At 48.3% G+C, this 24,421-nt stretch overlaps 8 protein-coding genes and 1 non-coding gene across 9 annotated transcripts; 3 read left to right on the forward strand and 6 right to left on the reverse strand.

Annotated features, from left to right (window-relative positions):
* Nucleotides 1-748: 748 nt before the first annotated feature.
* E1B28_006613 lies at nucleotides 749-827 on the reverse strand. Its single transcript has one exon. It is a non-coding gene; the product is annotated as a tRNA-Met (tRNA).
* A 507-nt stretch (nucleotides 828-1,334) lies between these two features.
* On the forward strand, nucleotides 1,335-7,726 carry E1B28_006614 (uncharacterized protein). Its single transcript, XM_043151306.1, has 8 exons — nucleotides 1,335-1,904; nucleotides 1,957-2,019; nucleotides 2,084-2,408; nucleotides 2,460-3,871; nucleotides 4,070-5,545; nucleotides 5,604-7,159; nucleotides 7,217-7,338; nucleotides 7,394-7,726. Exons 1-8 carry the CDS (start codon nucleotides 1,581-1,583, stop codon nucleotides 7,468-7,470), a joined length of 5,355 nt encoding a protein of 1,784 aa, XP_043012400.1. The 5' UTR covers nucleotides 1,335-1,580; the 3' UTR covers nucleotides 7,471-7,726.
* A 104-nt stretch (nucleotides 7,727-7,830) lies between these two features.
* On the forward strand, nucleotides 7,831-10,574 carry E1B28_006615 (uncharacterized protein). Its single transcript, XM_043151307.1, has 6 exons — nucleotides 7,831-7,944; nucleotides 7,994-8,116; nucleotides 8,174-9,115; nucleotides 9,194-9,319; nucleotides 9,379-9,630; nucleotides 9,691-10,574. Exons 3-6 carry the CDS (start codon nucleotides 8,738-8,740, stop codon nucleotides 10,426-10,428), a joined length of 1,494 nt encoding a protein of 497 aa, XP_043012401.1. The 5' UTR covers nucleotides 7,831-7,944; nucleotides 7,994-8,116; nucleotides 8,174-8,737; the 3' UTR covers nucleotides 10,429-10,574.
* Nucleotides 10,575-10,607: 33 nt separating this feature from the next.
* Nucleotides 10,608-11,114, forward strand: E1B28_006616 (uncharacterized protein; the record flags this gene model as incomplete). The annotated part of the gene is made up of 4 exons (XM_043151308.1): nucleotides 10,608-10,698; nucleotides 10,756-10,810; nucleotides 10,865-10,966; nucleotides 11,024-11,114. 4 exons carry the CDS (start codon nucleotides 10,608-10,610, stop codon nucleotides 11,112-11,114), a joined length of 339 nt encoding a protein of 112 aa, XP_043012402.1.
* Nucleotides 11,115-13,861: 2,747 nt separating this feature from the next.
* E1B28_006617 (uncharacterized protein) lies at nucleotides 13,862-17,540 on the reverse strand. The gene is made up of 14 exons (XM_043151309.1): nucleotides 17,074-17,540; nucleotides 16,771-17,022; nucleotides 16,525-16,707; nucleotides 16,386-16,454; nucleotides 16,121-16,324; nucleotides 15,745-16,069; nucleotides 15,640-15,695; nucleotides 15,328-15,580; nucleotides 15,186-15,271; nucleotides 14,956-15,129; nucleotides 14,796-14,902; nucleotides 14,570-14,732; nucleotides 14,063-14,518; nucleotides 13,862-14,005 (listed from the first exon to the last, which is right to left on the reverse strand). The coding sequence occupies exons 1-14, from the start codon at nucleotides 17,203-17,205 to the stop codon at nucleotides 13,967-13,969; spliced, it is 2,499 nt and encodes an 832-aa protein (XP_043012403.1). The 5' UTR covers nucleotides 17,206-17,540; the 3' UTR covers nucleotides 13,862-13,966.
* A 68-nt stretch (nucleotides 17,541-17,608) lies between these two features.
* Nucleotides 17,609-21,412, reverse strand: E1B28_006618 (uncharacterized protein). Its single transcript, XM_043160748.1, has 24 exons — nucleotides 21,207-21,412; nucleotides 20,886-21,150; nucleotides 20,764-20,831; nucleotides 20,655-20,707; nucleotides 20,548-20,603; nucleotides 20,464-20,480; nucleotides 20,243-20,406; nucleotides 20,007-20,183; nucleotides 19,852-19,954; nucleotides 19,776-19,794; nucleotides 19,688-19,725; nucleotides 19,560-19,632; nucleotides 19,397-19,505; nucleotides 19,327-19,348; nucleotides 19,255-19,268; nucleotides 19,152-19,200; nucleotides 19,051-19,096; nucleotides 18,937-18,997; nucleotides 18,866-18,886; nucleotides 18,777-18,815; nucleotides 18,593-18,723; nucleotides 18,230-18,532; nucleotides 17,864-18,168; nucleotides 17,609-17,803 (listed from the first exon to the last, which is right to left on the reverse strand). Exons 2-24 carry the CDS (start codon nucleotides 20,956-20,958, stop codon nucleotides 17,759-17,761), a joined length of 1,986 nt encoding a protein of 661 aa, XP_043012404.1. The 5' UTR covers nucleotides 20,959-21,150; nucleotides 21,207-21,412; the 3' UTR covers nucleotides 17,609-17,758.
* Nucleotides 21,413-21,776: 364 nt separating this feature from the next.
* On the reverse strand, nucleotides 21,777-22,635 carry E1B28_006619 (uncharacterized protein; the record flags this gene model as incomplete). The annotated part of the gene is made up of 3 exons (XM_043151310.1): nucleotides 21,777-22,331; nucleotides 22,399-22,571; nucleotides 22,629-22,635. 3 exons carry the CDS (start codon nucleotides 22,633-22,635, stop codon nucleotides 21,777-21,779), a joined length of 735 nt encoding a protein of 244 aa, XP_043012405.1.
* Nucleotides 22,636-22,652: 17 nt separating this feature from the next.
* E1B28_006620 (uncharacterized protein) lies at nucleotides 22,653-23,210 on the reverse strand (the record flags this gene model as incomplete). Its single annotated transcript, XM_043151311.1, has 1 exon — nucleotides 22,653-23,210. The coding sequence occupies one exon, from the start codon at nucleotides 23,208-23,210 to the stop codon at nucleotides 22,653-22,655; it is 558 nt and encodes a 185-aa protein (XP_043012406.1).
* A 645-nt stretch (nucleotides 23,211-23,855) lies between these two features.
* On the reverse strand, nucleotides 23,856-24,307 carry E1B28_006621 (uncharacterized protein; the record flags this gene model as incomplete). Its single annotated transcript, XM_043151312.1, has 2 exons — nucleotides 23,856-23,896; nucleotides 23,950-24,307. 2 exons carry the CDS (start codon nucleotides 24,305-24,307, stop codon nucleotides 23,856-23,858), a joined length of 399 nt encoding a protein of 132 aa, XP_043012407.1.
* Between the last annotated feature and the right edge of the window lie 114 nt (nucleotides 24,308-24,421).

Genomic DNA, 24,421 nt, shown 5'->3' on the forward strand with positions numbered 1-24,421 from the left:
GGTCGTTGAGACTTGCGGAGTAGAAATATAGTTCCAGTCCAAGGGACTCAGTTGGTGAACAAATGTGGCGAAGAAGGGGATGGAGTAGTTTAGCGACCCTCTGGTGAACCTCCGGCTTTCAAAAGTAGGACTGACCACTCGAGGTATTCAGTGACACGATCAGCCAGCAAGGTTCCCGACAGCACCGCCTACACACGTCTTGAGTACGAGGACCATCGATGATCACAAAGGTTGAGCTCCAATGAAATAGCGCCTCTTGCCAATTTCAAGGTCGATGTGTTCGTAGATGGCAGAAAGGCAGGTATGAGCGCTAGTAACGCAATCTTGAGCGACGTCATGGCTAGTGCAGGCAGCTCCTTCGAACGATTTATATAGTCATTTATTTGACTTAGGGCACAGTCACCACGATTTTCGATACATGCCGGAACAAATTTCGCCAACGAAGATCTGTTGTATCATCATTAAGGTGTAAAAGCACGGGGGTTGGATGAAGAATCAGATCCAGAGTTCATCTGTGTACTAGAATGGTTTGAGGAGCCTCACTTCATTCTTATGGCTTGTGCCCCACATATGGCGACACAAGGACCCTTTTTACGCTAGGAACCGAGGGTGCGAGGTGGTTGTTGGTAAAAGAGAGCCATGGGTGGCGCACACCGTTAGAATGTGCTACACAGTGCGAGACTATACTGTTAGTCCAGTTGCTCTGTGAATGCAAGGGTGGTTCATGTATATAGAGTCATAAAACAAATAGCAGCAACTTGTTTCGATCAAGTGACCTCGGGGTACTACAATATGGGCCCCGCGCGCTACCACTGCGCCATGCTGCTATAACATCATCCGATGATTTTTTACATTTCATACAGACTCCAGAGAAATTGAGATTGAGGTCATGGAAACAATACCTCGCCTTATTATTCTCTAAACTTTTTTCCGCCGTTTACTCTATGGGCAGTAGCGTGTGGATATCCTGCAAATCCAAGTGCGTCGACCAAGTTTTTGGTACCTCCATCGGCTGCATGTAACCCTCTCCACGTCGTGTACTTGACGCTGTCTTTATCACGCTGCATAAACATGACCAACGGGAGTTTAGGCAGCTGTTTTTCACGCACTGTCCGTTTTGTGCTTCCTTCCTTTTGATCCTGAGCAGCCTTGAGGAGGATATTTAACACTGTTCTGTTCGATGAATGCAATGAGCGGGCCGGCTTGCTGAATTTTGCAAACCGATTCCTTCAGGTCACGAAGGACGTTCTAGTGAATGAAGACAACGAGGATTTTTGGATAATCGCAACATGGGAACATTATCATGGGTGTTGTGAGTCAAGCCAGGACCCTGAAGTTTGCTGTGTTTGGTTTCGCCGTTGTGCCACGCGCCCACGGTCACTGATCTTCCTCCCTCACTGCTTGATGTGCTCTCCTCGCTCTTCTTTCCCATTTTACCTTAATTTCGACTAAACTTCAACTCCTTTGCGATCTGCTGGGTATACTCTGATTGCGGGTAGGTAGAGAGGGTAGAAGAGCAGAAACAGCAAGTAGAAGAGTCCACCAGTTCAAGGGGGAAGAAGAGAAAAAAATCGAAGAAAATGTCGGGAAAGGCGCCGCCAAAGGGTCCTCGAGCGTTGCTGGCATCGATGCCAGGTGGTATTCCTCCTTCTGGCCCTCAACAAAAACAGCTCTCACCACCGCCGTCGACGATGGCGAGCAGAATTGGTGCTGCACCCCCAACTGGGCCTCGAAGTCTCATGAACGGTCATTTTCGGAGTGGTGGCCCCAAAGGAAAACCCTTCATAAACGGTCATGGGCATGGTCACCCTCCTCATCGTGCTTATTCACCTATGAAGTCCACGAATGGTGCAGGGCCAGGACCGAGCACCCTAAAGCAACAACCGCTAGCTCCAACACCGACTGTATGTTTTCAATATCGATTTCGCCTATGAGGAAAAGCTGATTCCGTTGCAGGGACCTACAAGTTTAGGACCAATACCGAATACGGTGAAGCAACCACAGCAACATCAGTCGAATGTGAACAAAATTTTTCTTGTTCTTCGCGTTTTTTTTCTATCGAATTTACAGACTTTTCCTACAGGGCTTAATAGCGCCAGGGACCGCAAGAGCCGCGATTTCTATTTCAATGTCTGCTAAGAAACCAACTCCTTCAATGTCCAAGCCGCCCCCACCGCCAGTGTCTGAACCTCCACCACCGCCACCTCCCACAGGTTCACCGCCACCACCACCACCTCTCTCAAGCGTTCCTCCTCAGCCTACAAGCTTACCACCACCGCCCCCTCCTCCGCCACCGACCTCAGAACTACCACCACCACCCCCACAACCACATGATACTGATTTATCAGCTCCTCGACCACCAGACTTACCGCCCCCGCCATTACCTTCAATCTTTACCACTACACCCGGTTAGTAAACACATTTCGTTTGGGTTCTCTTTTCTGATCCGTAACAACTAGACCAATCATCTGCGCCTGCACCTATTTCAATTGCTCTTCCCACACCAGCACGCGCGCCAGCGGGTCCACCACCTGTTCAATTGCACACCGCTCCATCCAATATCTCGCTATCGTTACCTCCACCCCCACCTGCCTCGACGTCATCGTTGAACCGACCTCAATTATCCTCTGGTACTCCCTCCTCCTCCGAAACCAAGTTCTTTTTTCAACCGCCACCTTCGCCGCCACCACCATCCGTGTCTCTCGATAAAGAATGGGACAGGGAGAGAGACAGAGATAGAGATAAGACTAGGGAGAGGGACTGGGATAAGGATAGAGAACGAGAACGACAACGGGACAGAGAATATCGAGATAGGGACCGAGACAGGGATCGGGATCGGGATTGGGAACGCGAACGAGAGAGAGAGCGAGAGAGAGGGCGTGAACGGGACTGGGAATGGGAACGGGAACGGTCGGATTCAAGAGCAGGATACGGAGGGGCGAGTCGATCAGGCAGAGATTCTCCTCCTCCCCCTCCCCCTACCCTACCTACTCCTCCTGTAGTACCTCAAGTTCAACATACTCCACCACCGCCGCTGCCGCCACCGAAACCAAAGACGCCTCCGCCTCCGCCAAAATGGGATCTGCCTGTTTGGCCACCTAGTCGTGTACCTGGTTCTTCGTTTTCTTCTCAACCTGGACCCTCTTCACAAACACAAGCACAATCGATCGCTTCATCTTCGAAATCCAACGTGTACACGTACTCTGCCGCTAACCCTCGTTCTCATCGAATCATATACGACCCTAGTCTAATCAATGGTATAGACCCCAAGTCAGATCCTGGAAGGGCAAGGGCATATAAGGATGCAATGTGGAGGGAGAACGTACGGAGTGGAACGAAGGAAAAGTTAGAGGAAGACCAGACGATATGGGAGCCTGATGACATTGGGGATTATTTTGAACTTTTGATGGCTGGGTTGAGGAGGGAGAAGGGAAAAGGGAAGGAGAGGGCTGTCAGTTCTGAGCAAGATGATATCATTATGGCTGATGAGACGGAGACAAAGACCTCAAACTCGATGTCGACGTTACGTTCGAATTCTATCCCGTATTCTTCTGCTCGACGACGTAGGCTAACACAGGAAGAGCGAGCATACCTTTCGAGTCAGCGGGAGAAGGAAAGGAGGATACAGGCTAATAGTAATGGTCCGGTGAAGGGAGTAGCGAAGGAGGCTATCGTCCGGTATGATGGTGAGACACTGGAGGATGGCTCGTGGTTTTGGATTTCGGGGGATGAAGTGAGGAAAGGGGAAGGCAGTGGTGGGGAGGGTGAGAAAGGATGGTGGGTACGAGAACCGATTCCTGTCCCAAAAGATCCGAGGCGGCCGGCGGAAGTTAGAAAGGGCAAAGAGAAGTTTGTCGAATTGAAGTATGAGGTATGTCCGTCAATACTTTGTTGTGTTTCCTTCTTTGTTTCGTCAACTGTGTTGACGTTGTCCTCGTTGCATTTGTGAGGATGATACCATTTGTTACCCCGGTTTCGTTACTGTCCGCTTGAATATTCACTGACGATTTATTCTTTATTCTGATTTCGACAACTCTCTCACCAACAATAAATTATTCAAAAACGACAGTATAATCCTGAACTTTCCGCAGGCTCAAAGCCTCCTACAACTGTCCTTGTTACCAACATTGCACTCTTGACCCCGAAGGACGTTGTCAAACAGCATTTCTCTGCCTATGGCACGATCATTTCTTTCGAACCTCAAATTGACAAAGAGAACGGTGGTCCTCTTGGGGTAGTCTTGATCCGGTATCCGACGCATGAACAAGCGAGGAAATGCGTGGAGAAGGAAGACGGTAAAAAGAGGCCGTGGGCGGGAGCTGGGTATCATAATTGGGGTGCGACTGGTGCCAATAACACGCTGAGCCGACCCAAGGATGGGGAGGAGATCAGTGTCATATTTGATGGAGATGGATCGAGGACGCAGGCTGTGGTTAAGGTGCTGGATGACAGGAAGAAGGAGAGAAGGAGAAGGGATAGAGGGGAGATTCCGACTCCTACAAGCAGTACTATACCTCCACCGACGCCTTTGAGAGTATCGGAAACGGCTGCGACGCCTAGTCAAGGAAAAGCGACTCCACAACACCTTCCACCCGCACCTACACCTCTTCCTTCCAAAACTATCAATGGGCGACCTATGCAGCATCCTTTACCGAGCAGGCCGGTGATTTTCACTGAGACTTCTTCGCCTTCCATCGGTGGTAGTTCAACCTCAACACCTCGACATTTCCAACAGCCGACGCCGTCGACACCTGCGCAAGTGAACGGTAGTGGTTTGAATGGTAGTATTAACGCCAACAATAACACTGGACCTTCCACGTCTACAACGAACCCACCTACATCATCTACGCTACCAACGAAACCGTCTTTGAAACTTCCGAGATCGACATATCTCGGCACACAAGCAGAACGAATGTCGTCCATTGATGATCCTGGACCCACAGGGAAGAGGGCGATACCGGCTGCTCTGTTACGTGCGAGGCAAGATGCGAAGACTAAAGATGAAGATAGGGAGAGGCAGGTGAAGAAGGTTATGGAGGATTCTGGAAAGGAAAAGGAGAATGAGAAGAAGGTTGTGGAGGAGCCTGGGAAGGAGAATGAGAAGGGGCGATCGGAGCTTGAGAAGGAAAGGGAATCACGAGGGAGCGGGAGGAGCGATCCACTCATAGTTGAACCCATGAGAAGGTGGGATCGAAGCTCGAGCAGGGAGAGGTGGAGGGATACTCGAGATAGGGATAGGTATCGTGGAGGTAGGAGAAGGAGTCGAAGCCATAGTCGTGGAAGAGTCACAAGTACACGAGGATACGGTGGATACGCCAGGTCGATATCTCCTCGGTCTCGTTCGGAGACGCCACCTCCAGGGTATGACCTGCAAGATGAGGACGATTGGGAGATGGATCATCACGAGCTGATGCAGGAGCTTTTGAAGAATGCTTGTCCACATCTGGTTGTTCGTCCTCAGGATGGAGGGGAGGTTGGGACTTGGTTAAAGGTGGTTAGGAAACCGGAAGTTGAACGTCATTTCAGGAATCTGAATATTGACAAAGTATGTTTACCTTCACCCCTCAGTGCTCTGTAAAAATATCTTGATCGTTGTTTTCCAGATCATGAAGTCCAACAAGGGTATGTTTATCACCTTCGAAAGAGATAGCCATGCGCTCCGTGCCGCAAACGTCTCGAAAATCAACCAACCCAGGTTCAACAATCGCCTTGTGTCCGTGTCCGTTCAGCCTCCACCTAGTCAGCAGGATGTCCAAGCAGCTTATAAGGACCCAAATCAGCTTCTTGAAGAGCAAATCGAGCTGGCGCAGCAACTGATCACGCAAGAATTGAAATCACAACTGCGTCGGGATATTCTTGAGAAAGTTGTTGGGCCGGAGATGTATAAGTTGTTGCAGAGGGAAGCTGCCAAGGGCTTCGGAAAGCAGGGGGCGTGGTCTGATATCCGGGCAGACGTCAAGAAGGGTCTCGATGGTTTGTCGTTCAAGAAACAGAGAAGACCGAAGGAGGTGGAGGCTGTGGTCGAAGAAGTAAAGGCTCACAAGGCTGTTGAACAAGACGAGGAGGTGGAGGAAGTCGATAGGCCAAAGAAGAAAAGGAAGACTGAGGTCAAAAAGGTCAAGAAGCGTTTGGTTGTGGAGGATGAGGAAGGGGTTGTTCTTGATGTGGAGAGCGAGGATGAAACTGTTGCCGTCGCTGAGGACACTCTTGTGAAAAAGCGAGTGCACGTAGTCGAGCCAGAGTCCGAGTTCGAGGGACCCAAGCGGAAGAAGGCGAAGACAGAGGTGAAGAAGAGCATTACGAAGGGAAAGAAGAAAACGGTGGAGGAGGTTGTTCACGACGTTATCCTCACAGATGATACTGGCTTCGACGCTCCAACCATAACGCCTGTTCGGATCACTCCAGGTTTCGAGTCTTCTCTTTCTCCTTCACGGTCAACATCACCAGCTGCAGCTCGACTCTCCACTCCACCTCCCACTCCCTCTCCAGTCGACCTTGGTGTATGCGATGATGACGAAGATGAATACTACGCTAAACTCGTTCTTTCAAGACAAGACGCGGTCCATTCCAATGCACCGACAGAGTCTACGGCTTCTCAGGCGACCTCTGAAGAGTCCACAGCACCAATTCTTCGCAAACACGCCACAGGTAGTGCACGAACTGAAGGTTATTACAAGATTGAGCACGATGAAAAGACGGCGTATGTCTCACAATATCAGGCACGAGATACAGGTACCGGTACCGTTGCCGCGACAGAAGCTGTGGAAGAGCCTCAACCTAAGCACATCACATCCTCTCGATCTAATCGTGCGAACGCACGCCGTCAGGCTCAAGGTCTTGAAGAGATCAACCAGGTCCAGCGTGCAGTCGCCCTCTCCAAGGGAGAGAACGTGAACGAGCTCACGTTCAAGTTCAATCAATTACAGACTCGGAAGAAGCATCTACGGTTCTCTCGATCCCCGATTCATGACTGGGGTTTGTACGCCATGGAGAAGATTGCAAGGGGAGAGATGGTTATCGAATACGTCGGCGAGGTTATTCGAGCACAAGTGGCGGATAAGAGGGAGAAGACCTATGAAAGGCAAGGGATTGGTTCGAGCTATCTTTTCCGTATCGATGAAGACCTTGTGGTGGATGCTACGAAGAAAGGCAACCTTGGGTACGTCGTGCACGTAGCCTGCCATCGCAGCTGACTAACATATTGCATCGGAATCAGACGATTAATCAATCATTCTTGCGATCCTAATTGTACGGCCAAAATCATTACAATCAGCGGGGAGAAGAAGATCGTCATCTATGCGAAGCAAGATATCGAGCTCGGGGATGAAATTACCTACGGTCTGTTTACCACCCGCTCTATCCTGTGTTTGTCCATCCTCACTAGTTGCAACAGACTATCACTTCCCTTTCGAGCAAGACAAGATTCGCTGTCTTTGCAGATCACAAAAATGTCGTGGCTTCCTGAACTGATTCTACCGATATTTCTTGGTTCTTTTGGGTTCTATCATTCTTATACCCGATTTTTATCTTTCTTGGTGTAGATTTTACACTACCTGTCTTATGTTTGTTTGTTCTTTTTCGTTTTTTTTTTCCCATCAATTTACTCACGCTCTCATTTCCGAAACAGCAATCAGTATTTCAACCACGTATGTATTCGTTAATAGCCGGATCTGAATATCAGTCACTTTGCATTGTTGTGGTTATCTTTATCTTACTTATGTCTCTATCACCGGAGGTTCTAAGCTGTAAATTGCTAAATTACACAGTGCATACGTATGGTGTCACATTCCAGTGACACCGACAGCCATCATTGAAGCTCGAGGTCACATGGCCTGTTGTGCGGGTCTGTCTGATACCACGAAGCTAACTGCACCTGGACCACCAACCCTTCTGCTTCGCTTAGCATAATGTCTAAGGCTGCTCTGGATTCCGATATCTATGGAGGTAGATTGCATATTCTATAAATTCAAGCGCGGCTCTCAAAGTCCTGCAGATATATACGGCGACGACGAGGACCCCTTGGCTTCGGTGACGAGCACTCAGGATGAGCAATTCCCGTTGGACGGGGAAGGTGAAGAAGATGACGACCTCACGATTATTACACAGAATGATCAAGGTGAATACCTACTTCTGATTCATGTATTCGTTGATATGGATTTATTCCATCCTGCAGAAACTTCTCTGAACAAGACTTCACTGCTGGCAGGGAAAGATGGAGCTGGAGGCTCTAGCGAAAACGGTGCATTTACCAGGTTGAAGGGCGACAACGACCTTTCATATTCCGCACAAATAGCACAACAATTCTCTGTGTATCAGCAGACACCCAGCCAGGAGCGCCAGCAACGTTCGGTCTCTTCATTTATGTCAACGGCGAGTACGAACGGCGGTACGAACGGCACGGCACCGATTGCTACGCTAGACTCGAGCAACAATGGGGAAGTCGTATATGGAAAAAAGCCGTCCGAAATGCACGATCATGGGTAAGCTTGATTAGTCGCTGGTCCTTTTCACCCTCTTGTGTTTGCTCTTCGGATCATACTCGCTTTCTTGATTGGCATCATTATTCCAGTTGGAACGACCCGAACCCTTCCAATGGGCTTCGCCACAGACCAGGTTTCCTGGCATTACGTTCCTGATAGACACGCTCTTATTTTCGTGTGCTACTCCATTTGGTATTGGATACTATAGAGCAGCCGTGCTTTAGGATACTCCGTACCTTGTGCCATCCAGCGCAACGATGTTGTCCACGACGATTTGCGTATTTCTTCTTCGTTTCTGGTTCTCTTTTTTTGTTACCTCGGATACTAATATCTCGCCATTCTATCTGTTTCTCTGTTATCGTATCTCTCTATCTCATCGTCGAAACTCCTTAACTCGCCACACTGTTTATCCTGCACTTCTCGCACTTCGCCTATGTTTCCTCTACTACTGTCACTCGTCGAACAACTTCATAGCAAACTCTTCATCGGGGGACTTTCCTGGGATACCACAGACGGTACTCTATTCTCTCAGAACTGCTTACTCATACCTACCACTAATCACAACTTTTCTCGTTCGCATTCTTCGACTCGTGCAACTAGAGGGCCTAGCGAAATACTTTTCGCAGTTCGGGAAGGTATAGTTCTCATCATCTTCCGTTTTCTATCTTTCGAGGAGCGATGCTAACCTTTCTTTCGGGCTGCTTCGATCAAAGGTTGACGCATGTACCATAATGCGAGATCCTTCAGGAACCTCAAGAGGCTTCGCATTTTTAACATATGAAGATGGTTCAGCGGTTAATTCTGTCATTACACGGGAACATTTTCTGGACGGAAAAACAGTAAGTACTGAGTGCTATGGGCTCAATGTAGAGTTGACCGTTCGTTGCAAATGTTTTAGATTGACCCGAAGAGGGCTATACCGCGTGAAGAGCATTTGAGAAACACCCGATATTTCGTTGGCGGTTTAGCGCCTAATACAACGTCGGAATCGATGAAGGAATTTTTCACCACATACGGCAAAGTTGTTGACGCGACAGTCATGCTGGATCGTGAAACAGGTCGCTCGAAGGGTTTCGGTTTTGTTACTTTCGAGGATGCTGCCAATACGGATCAACTAGTCGGAAAGGCGTTGACTTTGGACGATAAACAGGTTCGAGAATCGACCTTTTCTCCTCCATTGCGCTTTGAAACTAAATTAACGGTGATGTAGATTGAGGTGAAAGCAGCGCAACCACGAAGTCAGCGAGACCAGACGCGGAATAGTATGAATAACACTCCTGTTGTTGGGAACAGCACGAGTGGAAACAGAGAAACGTTTGAGAACCGGTTACAGGCGACAAATGTACCGTTCGTTCAGCAGCAAAATCCCATGTCGATGCTTTTACAAGCTCAACGGGGCGCTGGCGTAGGAAACATGGGGATGGGTGGGGCGGGTGGTATGAATCCGATGTCGATGAATATGAATGTGAACCCGATGGCGATGATGAATATGATGAATCCCGGTATAGGTGGTGTGGGGGGAATGGGAGGAATGGGAGGAATGAACATGGTGAATACAATGAATGGGATGGGCGGTGGAGGAGGAGGTATGGGTATGATGAATGGGATGAATATGATGGGTGGTGGTATGGGAAATATGGGGATGATGGGTGGCGGTATGGGGGGGAATATGGGTGGTATGAACGCTATGGGGAATATGGGAGGAATGGGTAACATGGGGGGAATGGCCAACATGGCCAACATGGCCAATATGAACAACATGAACGGAGGAATGCGGTTAGGAATGGGACCTATGGGTGGTGGAATAGGAGGGGGGATGATGGCGATGGGAATGCGGCAAGGTATGAACGGCATGGCGGGTCTCAATCGAATGCAGAATACTGGAGTTGGACCATTGAGGATGCACAATAATCGTGGCCAGCATAACTTCCACCCCTACTCCAGGTAGTTCTCATCCCCGCCTTCTCTTTTCCAGTTCTTTATACATCGAAAACATAGTGTATTGTCTGCTGTAATCTGCTTCCATCTAACTTACTGGATTTCCTCATTGTACTTTGAGGTACTTAGTACTATATACGTCCCGACCAAAGCCGCACGTGATTCGTGTTGTTCCCTTCCCTGACAATCATGTCCTCTACAAAAGTCACAGACGATCCTCGCGATGCCTCTCTCGAGGTCAGATTCTCTGTTCCTAATACTTGGCACGAGGACACTACTGGTTCGTCTTCTACCCGCTCCAGAATCAATAGCGCCGTTATGACGTTTTTGCACTAAGACCTGAGTGCAACCGGGATGATGTTTTCTGGGCTCATCATGGTGACAAGAAACCGGTGAGTAGTACTGAAGTCCTCGCACAGTTTGTTCAAGTTGTTTGATTTTCAAAGATATCTTGCATGGCCGGCAGTCGCGCTCAGCTTGAGTGGTTGGATTAACAAACGCCCTATGAGGTCAAAAGATGGTGGTGGTGCTTCTTTGTCGAGTGTGAGGTGCGCTTCTCGCCACCACCAACAACAATACGCTTTCTGATTCTCTCTGTTCCACAGCTTGTGCTTAATGGCGTTAATTGCATCGTACCTTCCCATGTTCATGATTACCAAAACCCCCGCCGCCTTCAACGCCGTCCCTTCCTCGTGAGGTGTTATATGTATTGTTATCTTAATGAAAGCTTTATTCGGGATTTGAAAACGACTTTGAAAAAAAAATTGGCGTACCGGAGCCGCGTGCTCATCGACATCTCGTGGATCTGACAGTTCCGGGACAAAGGGTGTCAAAGGACGCCTAACTCCAACTATCTCATCCCTAGATGCGAGCGCGCGACTGGTACGCATGTTATTACGGAAGTTCCTGGACATAAAGGGACCGAAAATAAATCAGTGGAGCACAGAGGAGGGCCAATTCGACATTCACAACATCTCACGGGAAAGAAAACACGAGGCAAACGTGAGGCATGCAGGAGATCATGCCAAGTTGTGATAACACCAATCCGCGATGTAAGTCGCCGTCTGATGAGGCTACGTTTATAGTTGGTGCGGGTTCAAGAGCTTCGCACACCGGAATTGGCTGGACTTATAATCCTCAGGCTTCTCTCCTTTAGTCTGACCAGCTCTTATCCCAAACCCAGCAGGTTCGTATATACTTATCACTTTCTTGGCCGTGTTGACGTAACCCTGGCTCAATCGACGCTTCACAGAAACAATGTGTCAACGACAACGTTACCTCTTCCTTTGCGGGCGAGTGGCCTGGTCTCCTCATACACCATGTCCCAAAGCCCTTGACAAGCAAAAGCGTGGTCTCCGGCTATACATATGTATTCCCTGTAGGCCAATTCACAACGCTACCAAGACCTGGTGCGGAGGCGATTGCACGAAGGTTCCCGGAACCATCGAGAGACCTTCTCACTGAGAACACTGTAACTATGGGTGAGTCCCCTTTTCAAAGCAAGCATAACTGGTTCGTTGTTGATGCACGTTTTCAAGAACGAAATGTCGCCGAATCCTTTTCTATTGTTCATGATAATACGCTACCGGGCCCATCATTCGTATGAGGACCTGCAATCAACGATGCTGAACTATGCGGGTCATGGTATAATCACGGGAATTCAGGACCATGTATATTAACCACAAGGACTGCAGCGATACCTAATGCGATTCTCTTCTTTCTCCCGTTCCTTCCTTCTCGACAACTCAACATACCTGAGAAACCTCGTTGTCGGAAAAGACGACCCAAGGGCAATGAACTCCAAGAAGCAAGACTCTCCCGAGAGTGCTTATTGTTATCGGACGTGACCGCTCGTCGTCTTCGTGGCGCGGCCAGTTCCGAGTCCGTATTTGCGGTATTAGTAACTGAATAACCCCTACTCATCACAAGGGTGCTCAGATGGGTGGAGAAGAACAAGCTTTGCGACGTAATGAAGCGTGAGGGTTCACACAAGGCGCAAATGTTCGAGAGGTTTTCAGCATGTCTTCTTTGTCTAGGCCTTTTTGACAAGCCGGAAAAGGTATCTCTCAGAAGAGGTCGGACGTTCAGGTTCTAACATATTCCGGCGAATTCGAAAACCGCAAGGATTCAAATATTCATCTGCACTGCTTCCCGGCTTCAAAGTTTCTTTGTCGGCTTCTCTTTTTCTTTGGCGCCGACATACGACTTTCTCCAGCAGATCTCGTTCAATAGATTCGATCCCTTTTCTCATTGATAGTCCAGAATGAATGAAATCAGCTCCACGAAGCTCTCTTCTGATGAGATGAAGCCGTGTCAAACACGAGGAAGTGGTCTGGGGATAGGTGACGCCACAAACCGCCGAGTCGGCATCCAGCGGTACCTCCAACTATCATAGAGGCTTTGTACTATACAGGTTTGCTTGTTCAGCCCCATGGCCGGCTTGCGTCTTTCGACTTGACTGATGGATTTGATGGTAAGTAGGTTTAAGAGCCGGGAATCTCTTGCCATCTTCGGCGACACGCTAAACCCTGGCGCCGGGATAATTGGTACGGTAGGAACTTTCCAGGATAGTCGTCGAACACTTTTAAGGTTCGGAAGACCTCCTGACCCTGCTATATTGAACACACACGGCACTGGAACCCTTTTGACCTGAGTACCCATCTAATCCACAGACTGCCGTATCAATCCAAACCGTGACCGCGAGCACGCCCAGCAAGGACGCCGATCAAGAATAGGAAGACCCTGTGTTGTGGAGTCCTGATAAAGAAAGTCCAAGATGAAAGAGGCAAGTTCGAACGAGGCATTGGGAGGAAAAGAACATCCTCCGTAAATCGCCGTTCTTTGTTCAGGTAAATGTATTGATCTCCGTGGGTCATTGTACAGCAGATAGAAGGTCACATCATTCTGTTCAAGGTCTGGGAAAGGAGCGGGATCAACGTATATATAACGGACATCGATTATGAAACTAGGACTTGCAACTAGAGGCTTGCGACATACTATCACTCGAGTAATCGCCACTCCTCGATCGCCACTCCTCTAAGATAAACGGTTTGAAACGTGAGCCCGTCATCTTATTATCCTGAAAGGGAGCTACGATTCATTCAAGTTCTGCAGAATCGCCATCGTTTCTTCGATCCTCGACGTCTCCCCCGATTCACAACATTCATACACATTCTATACCCCCGCCACCACATCTTGAACGTATATTCTGAAATCATTGAATGTGCATCCAGACCTATAGAGTATACCACTGTGGGGTCGTGGATCGCCACAATGCGGCCCGAGATAGTCTAACTTCTTGCGAGAAGGCATGGGCAAGGGCCGACCAAGGACACCACTTCGTCCACTGTTTTCCGCGCCAGCCGCTCTTCGACTATCTTAAGCAATGGTGTCCATATAATTGTTCGAGAATTCCAGGGACCAGGAATGCCCCTTCCCATGAAGTATGGATGTGAGGTTCTTATCTCGAACATCACTAGAAATTTGTAACATCGTATTCTCTAGTTGGTTGACTTGTATGTAGCCTTACGAACTCGCCTTGCATGTAACTACCCAGACATTCTTGCATTTATCTCTTCAGGTATCTCCTAGGTTGTTGTTCAGTAACGATAAAAACGAACGGTTAATAATTACAGCCATCATACCTCAGCGTAAAGATCTACTGATTCAGGTATTTCGTCAATCGCTTCACCGCCCGTAAACTCCTTCCGTATTGTTGCACCATCATCCTGCGACATAACCTGGAAGATACGTATCACACCCTTGCTGCCGGGCGTTACTTCCCTTATGAGCGTGTCGACCACATCATTCACTCGAAACCTCCTCGGCAGAAGGAAGGAATGCATCTGGTGTTCACTATTGTCGATACCTGTCCATATGACGTCGAGATGGCGCTTGGCCTCCAACTCGAAAACACTGACGTCTAGCTTCTCGTAGAGGAGGACCACAGGAGCATTGTCGTCGTAAGGAGTGATGATCTCTTCAACGTTCTCACTAAGAGCATGTCTGATTGGCTTTCGTTTAGGATTCTGACCATGCGTTGTCGTGAAACGAAGTTTGAAAGGATCATGCCCAAGGTACTCTCCCACTTTGTATCCAATCTATGGAAAGGAGGCTCAAAACAATGTTTCTCATCCAGTTAAGAATCTTACCCCGTTGCAATTGGCCCTTCTGTCCAGCACGAGGCTAAACTCAGGATCTCCCTGATCTATTTCCTCCATCAACGGTCGGAAGATTATCCTGACGCGGTTGAAAAGGAAATTATAAAATTCCATTGCACGCAAATAGAATCCCCGATCTCCGAGATCGCTAACCCTTAAACCAAATTCGAAAATCGTTTTTAGGAAAATGAAGAGGAAGAGTTGAGGAAGAACATACGTTGATTCTTCTAGATCCTTCTGGAAGCAAATCACATCACCGTCTTCATAACTCCGGAACGAGTCTGATAAATCTATTAGAAGATAGGTCCTTTCGGGTGCAACCTCCTGTGAGAACCCATCGTCAGTTATACATTCACGTATACAAAAGTCGTAGTTGCCTTGACTAAAGTCAGTTCCGAGTCGGTCCACCGCATTTTTTCGCGTATTACAGGCAGAACATCAGATATTGTGCTGCCTTTGGACATGTACACCTTCCCAACGCCACGCAAGGTCTGTTGAAGCGCGTCAAAATGCTTCAAGAATACCATTACCGAATCTGTCGGGGGCACACTCTGCAGTTATCGAGAAGATTGAGGAGGAACGTAGTGACTATGTAAATTTGACGAACCTCGGAGGTGTCTGGAATGACGTCCAGGTATAGAGCAAAATGATTGTCGTTTTTACCAGCCATGGAAACTCGAATATCGTCAACAGCTGCATTGAATGTAATTAATGTGAGGCTTCCACAAGAATATGCACTGTTGACGCACTCATGGAAGGTTCGGTCTCATTAGAAATATACGTGTGCGGGCGAATAGTCCCATTCTGCCGACGTTTCAGCACCCATAAACGGATCTTCTCTTCCGCCAAGTTAAAATATTCCGTGACGCGGCTCTTGACAACGCTGTAGTGTTCCGTCTTCAACACACGGAAATTGGGTAATTCTGATGCATCCCAGGTCTTCTCTTCAAGGAATGCAAGGTCAAAACCTTCGTGGTTCGCAAATGTTTCGTCCGTTATAACCTAATCCGGCCCAAATTGAATGATAGAATTAACTTGGGGAGGGGGCTGCGTATACGAACCTTCACCGTGAGGTATAAATCCGGCTCCCTTTCATCACTCATCCTGCGTCTGCGATCTGTTGACACTATCGTAAGTGAAGGGAAGGGAAGGCTTGTAACCCGTACTCAGTAACAGAGAGTCATCTTGGGTAAAGACTCTGTGCACTACCTGATGTTCGACATTGTTCCAGATTTCAGTGGGTAAAAAGCCACTCCATTCTGACCCTGCAGGTGTCGAGATCGGTGCAAGGGGCTTGACCTTGGAAAGTACATCTTCTGCACTTGGTCTGGCAGACGGATCGGGATTCCAACACGACTCCATAATAGCCCACATATCATCACTGAGTTCGGCAATACGTTGAGGGCGTGTCATACGTTTGCCTTGGGCGACATTGAACGCGACTGCCATCTCGTTGGCAATTTCAGGGAATGGGTGCGATCCTGTGAAGATCTGGGCTGAAATTAATTTGTTTACAGAAGATTTTGTATTGATACCACATACCTCAAAACAAACACACCCGTAAGCGTACATATCGCTCTCCTTCGAAGTGCCACTCCCACTGAGTAGCTCAGGTGCTAACCATCGTGCTGTGCCAACGGGACGAGTCGTTGAAGTTGTGAGACGTAGGCCATGCGTATCTGCAATACGAGACAAGCCAAAATCTCCGATGCATGCTCGACCAGAGCGCGTAATAAGAACGTTTATCTGGTTTTCGAGATATGAGAGGAAAAGAAGCGTTGATTGTTTTTAGAGATTATAGACTGACCCCCTTCAGATCCCCGTGAACAAATTTCATCAAATGCAAATAGTGTAGGCCGGCGGTCACATCGTGAACCTATATGACTCTGCAAATGAGTTGATCCCAGTTGAAGGTGGTTATGGAAATGAAGAGTATCAAGTTTTACCAGAGTGTAATGTTCTACATCCTTTCGAGGTGTCGACTTCAAGTACTGGATCAAATTTCCTTTCTCCATCCACGGTGAAATCAAACATAGCTGTTGATTTTGCTCGAGGTAGTAGATGCCAAAAAATGGCAGTAGGTTCGGATGCTTCATTTGACGCCATACAATCGCTTCACGTATATACTCCTAGAAATGAAAATCAATTTCTTCCTCCAGATATTAATTGACCCCAGAATTATTCAAACGCACCCTGGATAACTTCTCGACATCGGATTTCTGGTATATCTTGACTATCTTTAGGCACACAGGCTCGGTCGAGTTCCCGATGACACCCTTCCAAACATCTCCGAATCCTCCAGCAGCAATAGGATAATCACCCATTTTCTGCACGTTCTGTATCATGAGGCACTTCGGATGTAGTCCAGAGTTTTTCGAGAGACGAAGCATAATGGTAAAAATTGAGGATCTCAGTTCAGATGAAGCATTCGGATAGTCCACTAGCTGTACTATTATTGAGTTGATTGACCAATAGTTACTCGTATAATGACTCACCTGCTGCATGCGATCCAGCCATGCTTGAGCAGGTTGCCCTTTCTGCGCCAAAAAATCATTAAGCTTTGTTTTGTCCGTTAAAATCGATCGCAGTTGTTCTTGAAGGCGATCCAGACCAGAGTCGATCTCCATGCGAAGATACCGTTCCCCTCTGCTCGAAAAGTCGAAAAGTCGAAGGCGAAGTCCAGCCAACTGAGTTTTCAATTGCCCGCATGGTCACAGACTTGCCGCTTATTATGGCCAGGTGTGGGTGTGCGCGTATAAATTACAGCCTTCCCAGCCCATCTTCCCATTTTTTGTGAATACAGAGTCGATGATGCGCTGTCGCTGATCAGACATTGCGAGTCGAGTGTAGATTTGACGTAGCTCGAGTGAGCAGCTGAGGTTAGAGAGTTACGTACGTATGCGTATGTTACATTGCGGTAGCGTTGTGATCGATACCGAACAATGTCGATGATCGTCTGTAGACTGTCGTTGGTACAGTGTACTTACATACCGGATTCCTCTTACAAGTTTCAGTGTGCTCGGAACTTGGTTACTTTTGTACTCGTCGCCAAGAAGTGATTTTTAAACTTGATTCTGAGTTACATACTGGAGCCCAAAGAACATCTTTTTTATGCTTTTTTATGATCCTCACGAGCTACCTCAACCGTGTCTCATTCCACGAACCAGTGCGCCATCATACTCAAGCAGTCATTACCGGGAATTCACTGATGCGGAGATTGGTAGCCTAGAAGAAAACAAATCGTTTATCGACAAAGTTCGCCTGAAATTTCAAGAGCCCACTTACACCGTACGGTGTCAACTTCAACTTCTGCACCGCACCATTGCATTTGGGTTTCTCAGGTGGAGGGTTAGCGAAAGTTTGCCCTGCCTCGTCCCAGTCGATCGTACATCCAGAGATTTCAATGGAGACTGGAGGTTTATTCGAGTCGAAAATCGGGGAAGGCAAGGTGTCTCCAGGTGCAGCACCACCCACTGCTTTGGCTGTCTTCGGGTCAACAGCAAACCGCCATTCCGAGGTTGCGTCGAATTCATAATCCGCCGCACGGGGTTCTTGAGGATGTTGCTTGAGAATCTTGGAGGAATAAGTGACTGTAAATGGTCTCGGTCGGCACGGCCAGGACGGTTATGACGAAAACGAAACAATACATACTTTCCAAGGAGTAGAGGAGAGGGCCTCGATGGATAGCAACTGCTCCGTGTGGTCGGCTTTCGAATGTGATTTGTGGTGTGAGGTTGAGGACAAACTTGGATTGTCCAGCAGGGATGGGTACCGACTGGAACCCGTTCTTTGGAGCCAGAAGCTGCGCCTGACCACCATTGATAGAGATAGTGCCATTCACTACCCAACTTGGAATACGGACAAGATGGGTGTAACTTGAAGTCGCGGTGATCGTGGTAGAGACAATGTCACTGAAGGGGTAGGTTGTCTCGACATTCACGGTCACATTGTTGTCTGGTTAAAAAAGTTCGCTAGATTAGCAGCAACAGGAAAATGTAGAGTTGCTTGACCCACTTCCGGAGAGCGTTGCAGTAGTTTGGAAAGGACCATGGTAGACTTGAACAAGAGAAGTTCCATCGTCGGTGGTGAGGAATGCATGCGAAATGAACTTGGGCCAGCCTTGCGGATGATTAACCGTGCAGCATCTGTGAGGTGGTTGCTTCAGTACGGATTAAAAACTCAGGAGCCGCGAACTGACGGGTAGTATGGTTCGAGTCCAAACACGTTGGCATATCCTCTAAATAGCGGTTACAGTCAAACGTATAGCCAAGTATCATAATCACATACGTGTTCACATCGAATGGGTCTCTGGTATTCCGTCAGAGTGAGGCATTGTTCATGCAAAGAAGGAATCTTACGGAGTCATGTTCCTAGAGGCGATTTGATTGGACTGCTGATCATATTGATGAGCCCAGTGGTCTATTCAACTTCAGCACGGTAAACGACGGAAAAAGGCGCTGTGGGTGACAAACCAGGTGTGATTGCGGCTGGAAGTGCGTTGTATGCCAGTCTTTCCGCCTGGAACAATCGGGTGAGTAAGATAGTATATGTGATACGGAATTTAGATTTGAACCGTGTCCAAGTATTTCAGATCTCCCATCATCTGGAATAAGAACGATGACCTATCAGTAAAGTGAGCTGCAGTTTGTTGACGCGGGAGGGGAAGATAGACTGACGAAAACATCATTTCCTATGTACTGAATGTCAATCTTCCGGTCTTTCCCATAAAGTCATGTCATTTTACTTACCACAACTATGCAGAGCTCCGTCCTGATAGATTGAGCTAATCCGTACAGAAGAGACTAGAAAGGAACCAACCCTCTGGTTGCCTCGAGGCCAGCTAGATATTCATCTGCACCATAGATACCAGAAGGACGACCGTGATACTTGAACAGAAGGTCCCACCCTTCGCTTGTCCTGGTCAGGTCTAAAAGAATGACTGAGTGAGTTCCAAAATTTAGTATTCCCTTCAGATACTGACCACTTTCGTTGTGAGTGAAGCGGTACGCGGCTGGCAACGCTTTGATACCTTCAGCCAAATTGACGCCGTGCCACTGGAATAACCAGCGATTAGGTTTATGAAATATGGTTTGATGTACTCGAACTAACCGCCAACACCCATCCAGTTGGATTTCGGAGATGATCGACTACACATCAGATCAGATCATTTTCAGACGAACTGAATGCGTACGCATACCAGCCGTCTTCGGAAAGTTCTGAGGATGACGCGCTCAATCCAATGCGTCCGTAATGCAGAAAGATCGGGCACGCACCTCCTCGAGGAATACCACCTCCCAGGTTACTCCTGCATACTTAACTTGCTTCATTGTATCAATAAGAAGGTCCTCCTGTCCCCTCGGATAGTTATCATAGAGCCTGAGGCGCGATGAACGACAGAAAATGTGGTGACAGAACGAAAAACACTCACCATTCGAGCGCCATCACGAGGTCGGCCCATCTGGTCTGCGTCCATATTTCCATGCCCTCGCCGGCGTGTAACATTCTGTTCGCTTCCACAACGAATTTGTGCATAGCGGTAACGACCTTATCTGTCTGTGAAGGATCGTACTCGACCATCTGGATAGCGCCGAACAGGAACGGGTATCTTTCGGATTTATTAATCGAATTGCGTTGCGAGATGGGTAGATCATATTCGACTCGTACCTTCCCCAAAGGTACCGAGGATTCTGTGTCGTGTTAGCTTTACCGGCCTCTGGGCCCAGCCAGCCTCCTTCTTCCTGATGTGTAATGACGTAGTCCAAAAACTCTTGTGCTTTCCCCAGGAGCGCATCGTTTTTGGCGAGGACACCGCCAGGTACGGCTGCGTTCTGTAGATCGAAGACTGAGAACGACAACCCCGAAGTGATCACCGAAATGTCACTCACGAACCAATAGCTTCCGGCTGGAGTAATAAAGGTGTCAAGGACATCATTAGGTGGGTGGTGTTGGAGGTATCAAAGGGGGCGTACCTTCTTCCAAAGTAGAGTAGCGAGAGGGTCCTCCCATCCAGTCAGTTTGAGCGATACTGACGTTCTATACTCAGTCAGAGTTTCTGGCAATAGTAAATTTGAATCACTAGTTATAGAACTCGTGTTCATGGCCAGCCAGTCCATTCAGCTGCACATTCAGCTGCAAGATACGCGTGTCAGCCATCGCTAGATATGAATATAGTGTGAGTCACAAACCTGATCAGCGAGCCATCCAGAAGGACGTACCCCACCGAGAGGAATGGTGTTAAACTTCTTCGGAAGAACTGGAGTCTCCTATATCAACTACTGGTTTAGAACGAAATGGATGTAGGACTTACGACCGCTCTGGCCATACGCCATCCCCGCCGCAATCAAAGCCCAACTACTCACGAACTGCAGAATATTAACCATTTGATGATTTGGATGTCTTTTTCCGACCCTTTCTCGTTTCCTTTTATACCCTCTAAACGGAATCCGACACAGATGACGTCGGAAGGTCAGCCATCGTGACTATATAGAGTTCCCAGTGCCCACTTGATCCTCCAGGCCTGAGGAGGCCCGAGGACAAATGATTGACTTGAGCATATGCACGCCCGAATAATCCTTAAAACAAGGCGTGCACCATGGTATCACAAGGTAGTTCGGCATGATAGGCTTACGACTACTTTTGCGAAGTTCTGGGAAAGCGTGAGTTCAAGGGCTTGTGACTCTTTTCGGTGCAACTCGGTCGAGTCCTGAGCAGAACCAGTGGTCGACCTCGTTCGGAATCTTGATTGAGGTTGGAGGGGAGGTCACTTGGGGGGAAATCACGTCAGACCGTAGGGGTAACTCCCGCTTCCAGAGAACTTGAAAATGGTTGAGATTGAGGTAACGACTAGAAGGTAAGGAACACGCGACTGTTCGCTATTACGGCCCGAAGTTGGCGCATCCCGCCCCGTTCCTCGGGCTTCTCGTGCTGCGGCTACCTTTGATGATCGAAGGATGATAATATAGGAGTCGGACTGAGCATACTCTAGTGGGCACAAGTTTTGTCCCCTCTTGAGTACTATATAACTTGGTTCTGTGAGACAATTACTGCATTCTACACTCAATGAACAGATTTAGAAACAAACAGAGTAGCCTAAACAGTATGAGTTGGTATGAATGTAACAGTGAAAGTTCGTGAGAGGAGATGCTGACGAAAGGAACTAGAAGATACAACATAAACAGTCCGAAGGGTTAACAAAACTCTAGTTATCTTTCTTCTGCCGCTTATCGAGGTGTCCATCAAGCCCGAGTCGATTTTCAGTATTCTGGGTTTTATATGCCCTCTTCCTTGTAGAAGCCGCAGCCTGACGATAATGCTCGTTGGTGATAAACTCCATTTCGGGAGGAGGAGGCATTGTCTGAACGATATCCCGAATTGTCATATCCATCCAGCTACGCGTATCCAGATTGACGATGTTAGCTTGATCCATGGGCCGGCGGATATCAGTTTCCAGATATCGTGACCTGAAGACCGGTTCCAGCACCTCGACGAATTTTTGCAAGCCACGGTTTACCCAACGGATTTTCGAGTATGCCCGATATAAAAGTGATCCTGCCTTCGCTTCAAACAGTGTACTCTCGAAGTTGAAGTTGAGTTTCGCCTCCAAAGCAACGTGATCATCACTAAGCGAGTGCTGAGCTTGGAGTAGTCCTAGATAGACAATGGAGTAGAAAAGGGACTCTGTGTCATCCTTTTCTGACTGAAAAACTTCATTGTCTTCGTCATTCGGGTCCAAAAGCAAGGCGGCCGCGAAAAACTGGAAGGTCCCGTGAAAGTGTGAAATGAATAAAATGCATATTGCTCAAAATGTCGTTCCAACTCACCGAACGACCCGGAGACTGCGATGGATCCACTCGTGCTAAATCCAGAGCGTGGTCAAAATCGATGAGGTATCCCCTACGAACGTGATATTCATCTGCTTCTCTCTCCATGAGAATATTACAAGGTGAGATATCACGATGTAGGATGCGCAGCTCATGGACAAGCCACGTATGTGCTAATCCCAATTGCTTGTCAGTCATCACGTATGAAACTATATATAAGCGAAACGTACCCTCCATGGCATCAGCCGCACAAGTTAACAAAGTCTTGATATTCGTGAAGCTCCAGATACTCGCTCCGGCTTCCTGGACGACGATCCGATGTGCAATAAGCTGTACGGCTCCTTTACAGTCCGGTAGACCCATTCCATTTTCCAATACTCGTGTCCAACGGTCTTGGTATTCGGAACATCCCCCCCTGAGATCATGGTGCAAAGGCCTCGCGGAACCTCACCGGTGTTACGCTTAACGTCGATACGCGCATATACTTCGGCTTCTTTGAGGGTGGTCGAGTAATTTTGGGACTGGTAATCCTTGTAGAAATGGACCAACCCAGTGCCGGGATCAAATGCGAGTGATCGGCGTGTGGAACGCCCAAACGGAGTATAGCTGTCCGGATAAAAGACTGGTACGCAGATGATAAAGCGACGCTGATCCGGCATCCTGACGGATCGAAAGGCTTGTTGTTGGAAGGTGCGGTACAACTTGTGAGGCAACTCTGGCCGACCATGCCAAGCGTCGGGGCTAAATTTCGCGAACTCGGCTCGGGCATGATCAGCATCTTCTTTTCGAGACCAGAGGGATAGAGAGGTCATAGCCACGACATGCAGGGTCCAGCTGAGCAAGCCGACGGTAGAAGTCGAAGATGAGCTGAGGTTCTTCAGCGTAGCTGAATCGTTCGGAAACAATTGCACAAGATCTATCCCATCGGAGAAATCGAGTATATTGACCAAAGATCACCAGCTGGAAGAAGAAAACCCTATACTGCACAGTGAGGAGCGCTGCAGCAGAGTACGCAATCTGTCCACGACACGAGATACCTTTCGATGCCATGTTCTCAAAAGGATGGTGCGTAGAAGAATGGTGCGGGCTGCAGGCGAATCCCTTCTCATCGGCCTCAGTCTCATCTTCGGGCGTAGCCCCAGTGGGCGGCCTATAATCTGGAAGCGGTGATGGGATATCCACATCGCCCAAGTCATCCCCTACACCCTGCTCGATGTCCGTCTCTTCCTCATTTCGTTCCTCTTCTCCTTGGCAATGAGCATTCTTCTGTCGCACCTGGATCAGAGCTGTCGCAGAACTTTATCTTCACGTGCGACTCTTGTTCCGAAAAGGGTATGTAGGATTTGCCCGCCCAAAATCGGCGCATCGAGGAGGACCCGATAGGAATGTCTACTGAGAGGCCGCCACAATTAAGATCACCAGATAAATGGCAGTCCCTGTAAACCAGCTTGATCTTCCTATCCCCGTCCTGTGGAGGCCAGTCCTCGAGTGCTTGGACCTAAAGCAATAATAAGGTAGGGTCTGGGGGGAAGGGGGAAAACTACTACTCACGAATGGCTTGTTTTCCGACTGTTGTAAAGCAACATTTCGCATGAGGTCTAGCCGATATTTCCGGGATTTCAAATTTCAAGCGACGTGCACTGGGATTCTGGTAGGGTAAGAAGGTTTCGAGAAACTCTTCTGCTTGTAAACCGCCAATGTATCGTCCGCTTGAAAAAAACGCTACTTCCGTGCGTTTTTCAAAAGATAGAGCGACAGGTGTAGTATTATATTCATTCGACTGGTGGCGATGGCGAGCGGTCGATGGAGTGGTGGGGCATTCATATGGTATGATTGTGGGAGGAGGCTCCTGTTTAGAGGCCGGGTTTGCATTAGGTGTTGTCGAGAGTTGGCTAATGCAGGTTTCCATTACAGCGGAGCTGTCTTGAGGGTTGATGAGTGGAGGTGACAATGGTGGAGGAACAAGCAAGTATAGGGGCAAGCAGCATGATAAATTCTTTGGCTCTGTACAAGCAAGAAACGT

The sequence above is a fragment of the Marasmius oreades genome, chromosome 3 (assembly GCF_018924745.1).
Source record: "Marasmius oreades isolate 03SP1 chromosome 3, whole genome shotgun sequence".
Classification (NCBI taxonomy): domain Eukaryota; kingdom Fungi; phylum Basidiomycota; class Agaricomycetes; order Agaricales; family Marasmiaceae; genus Marasmius; species Marasmius oreades.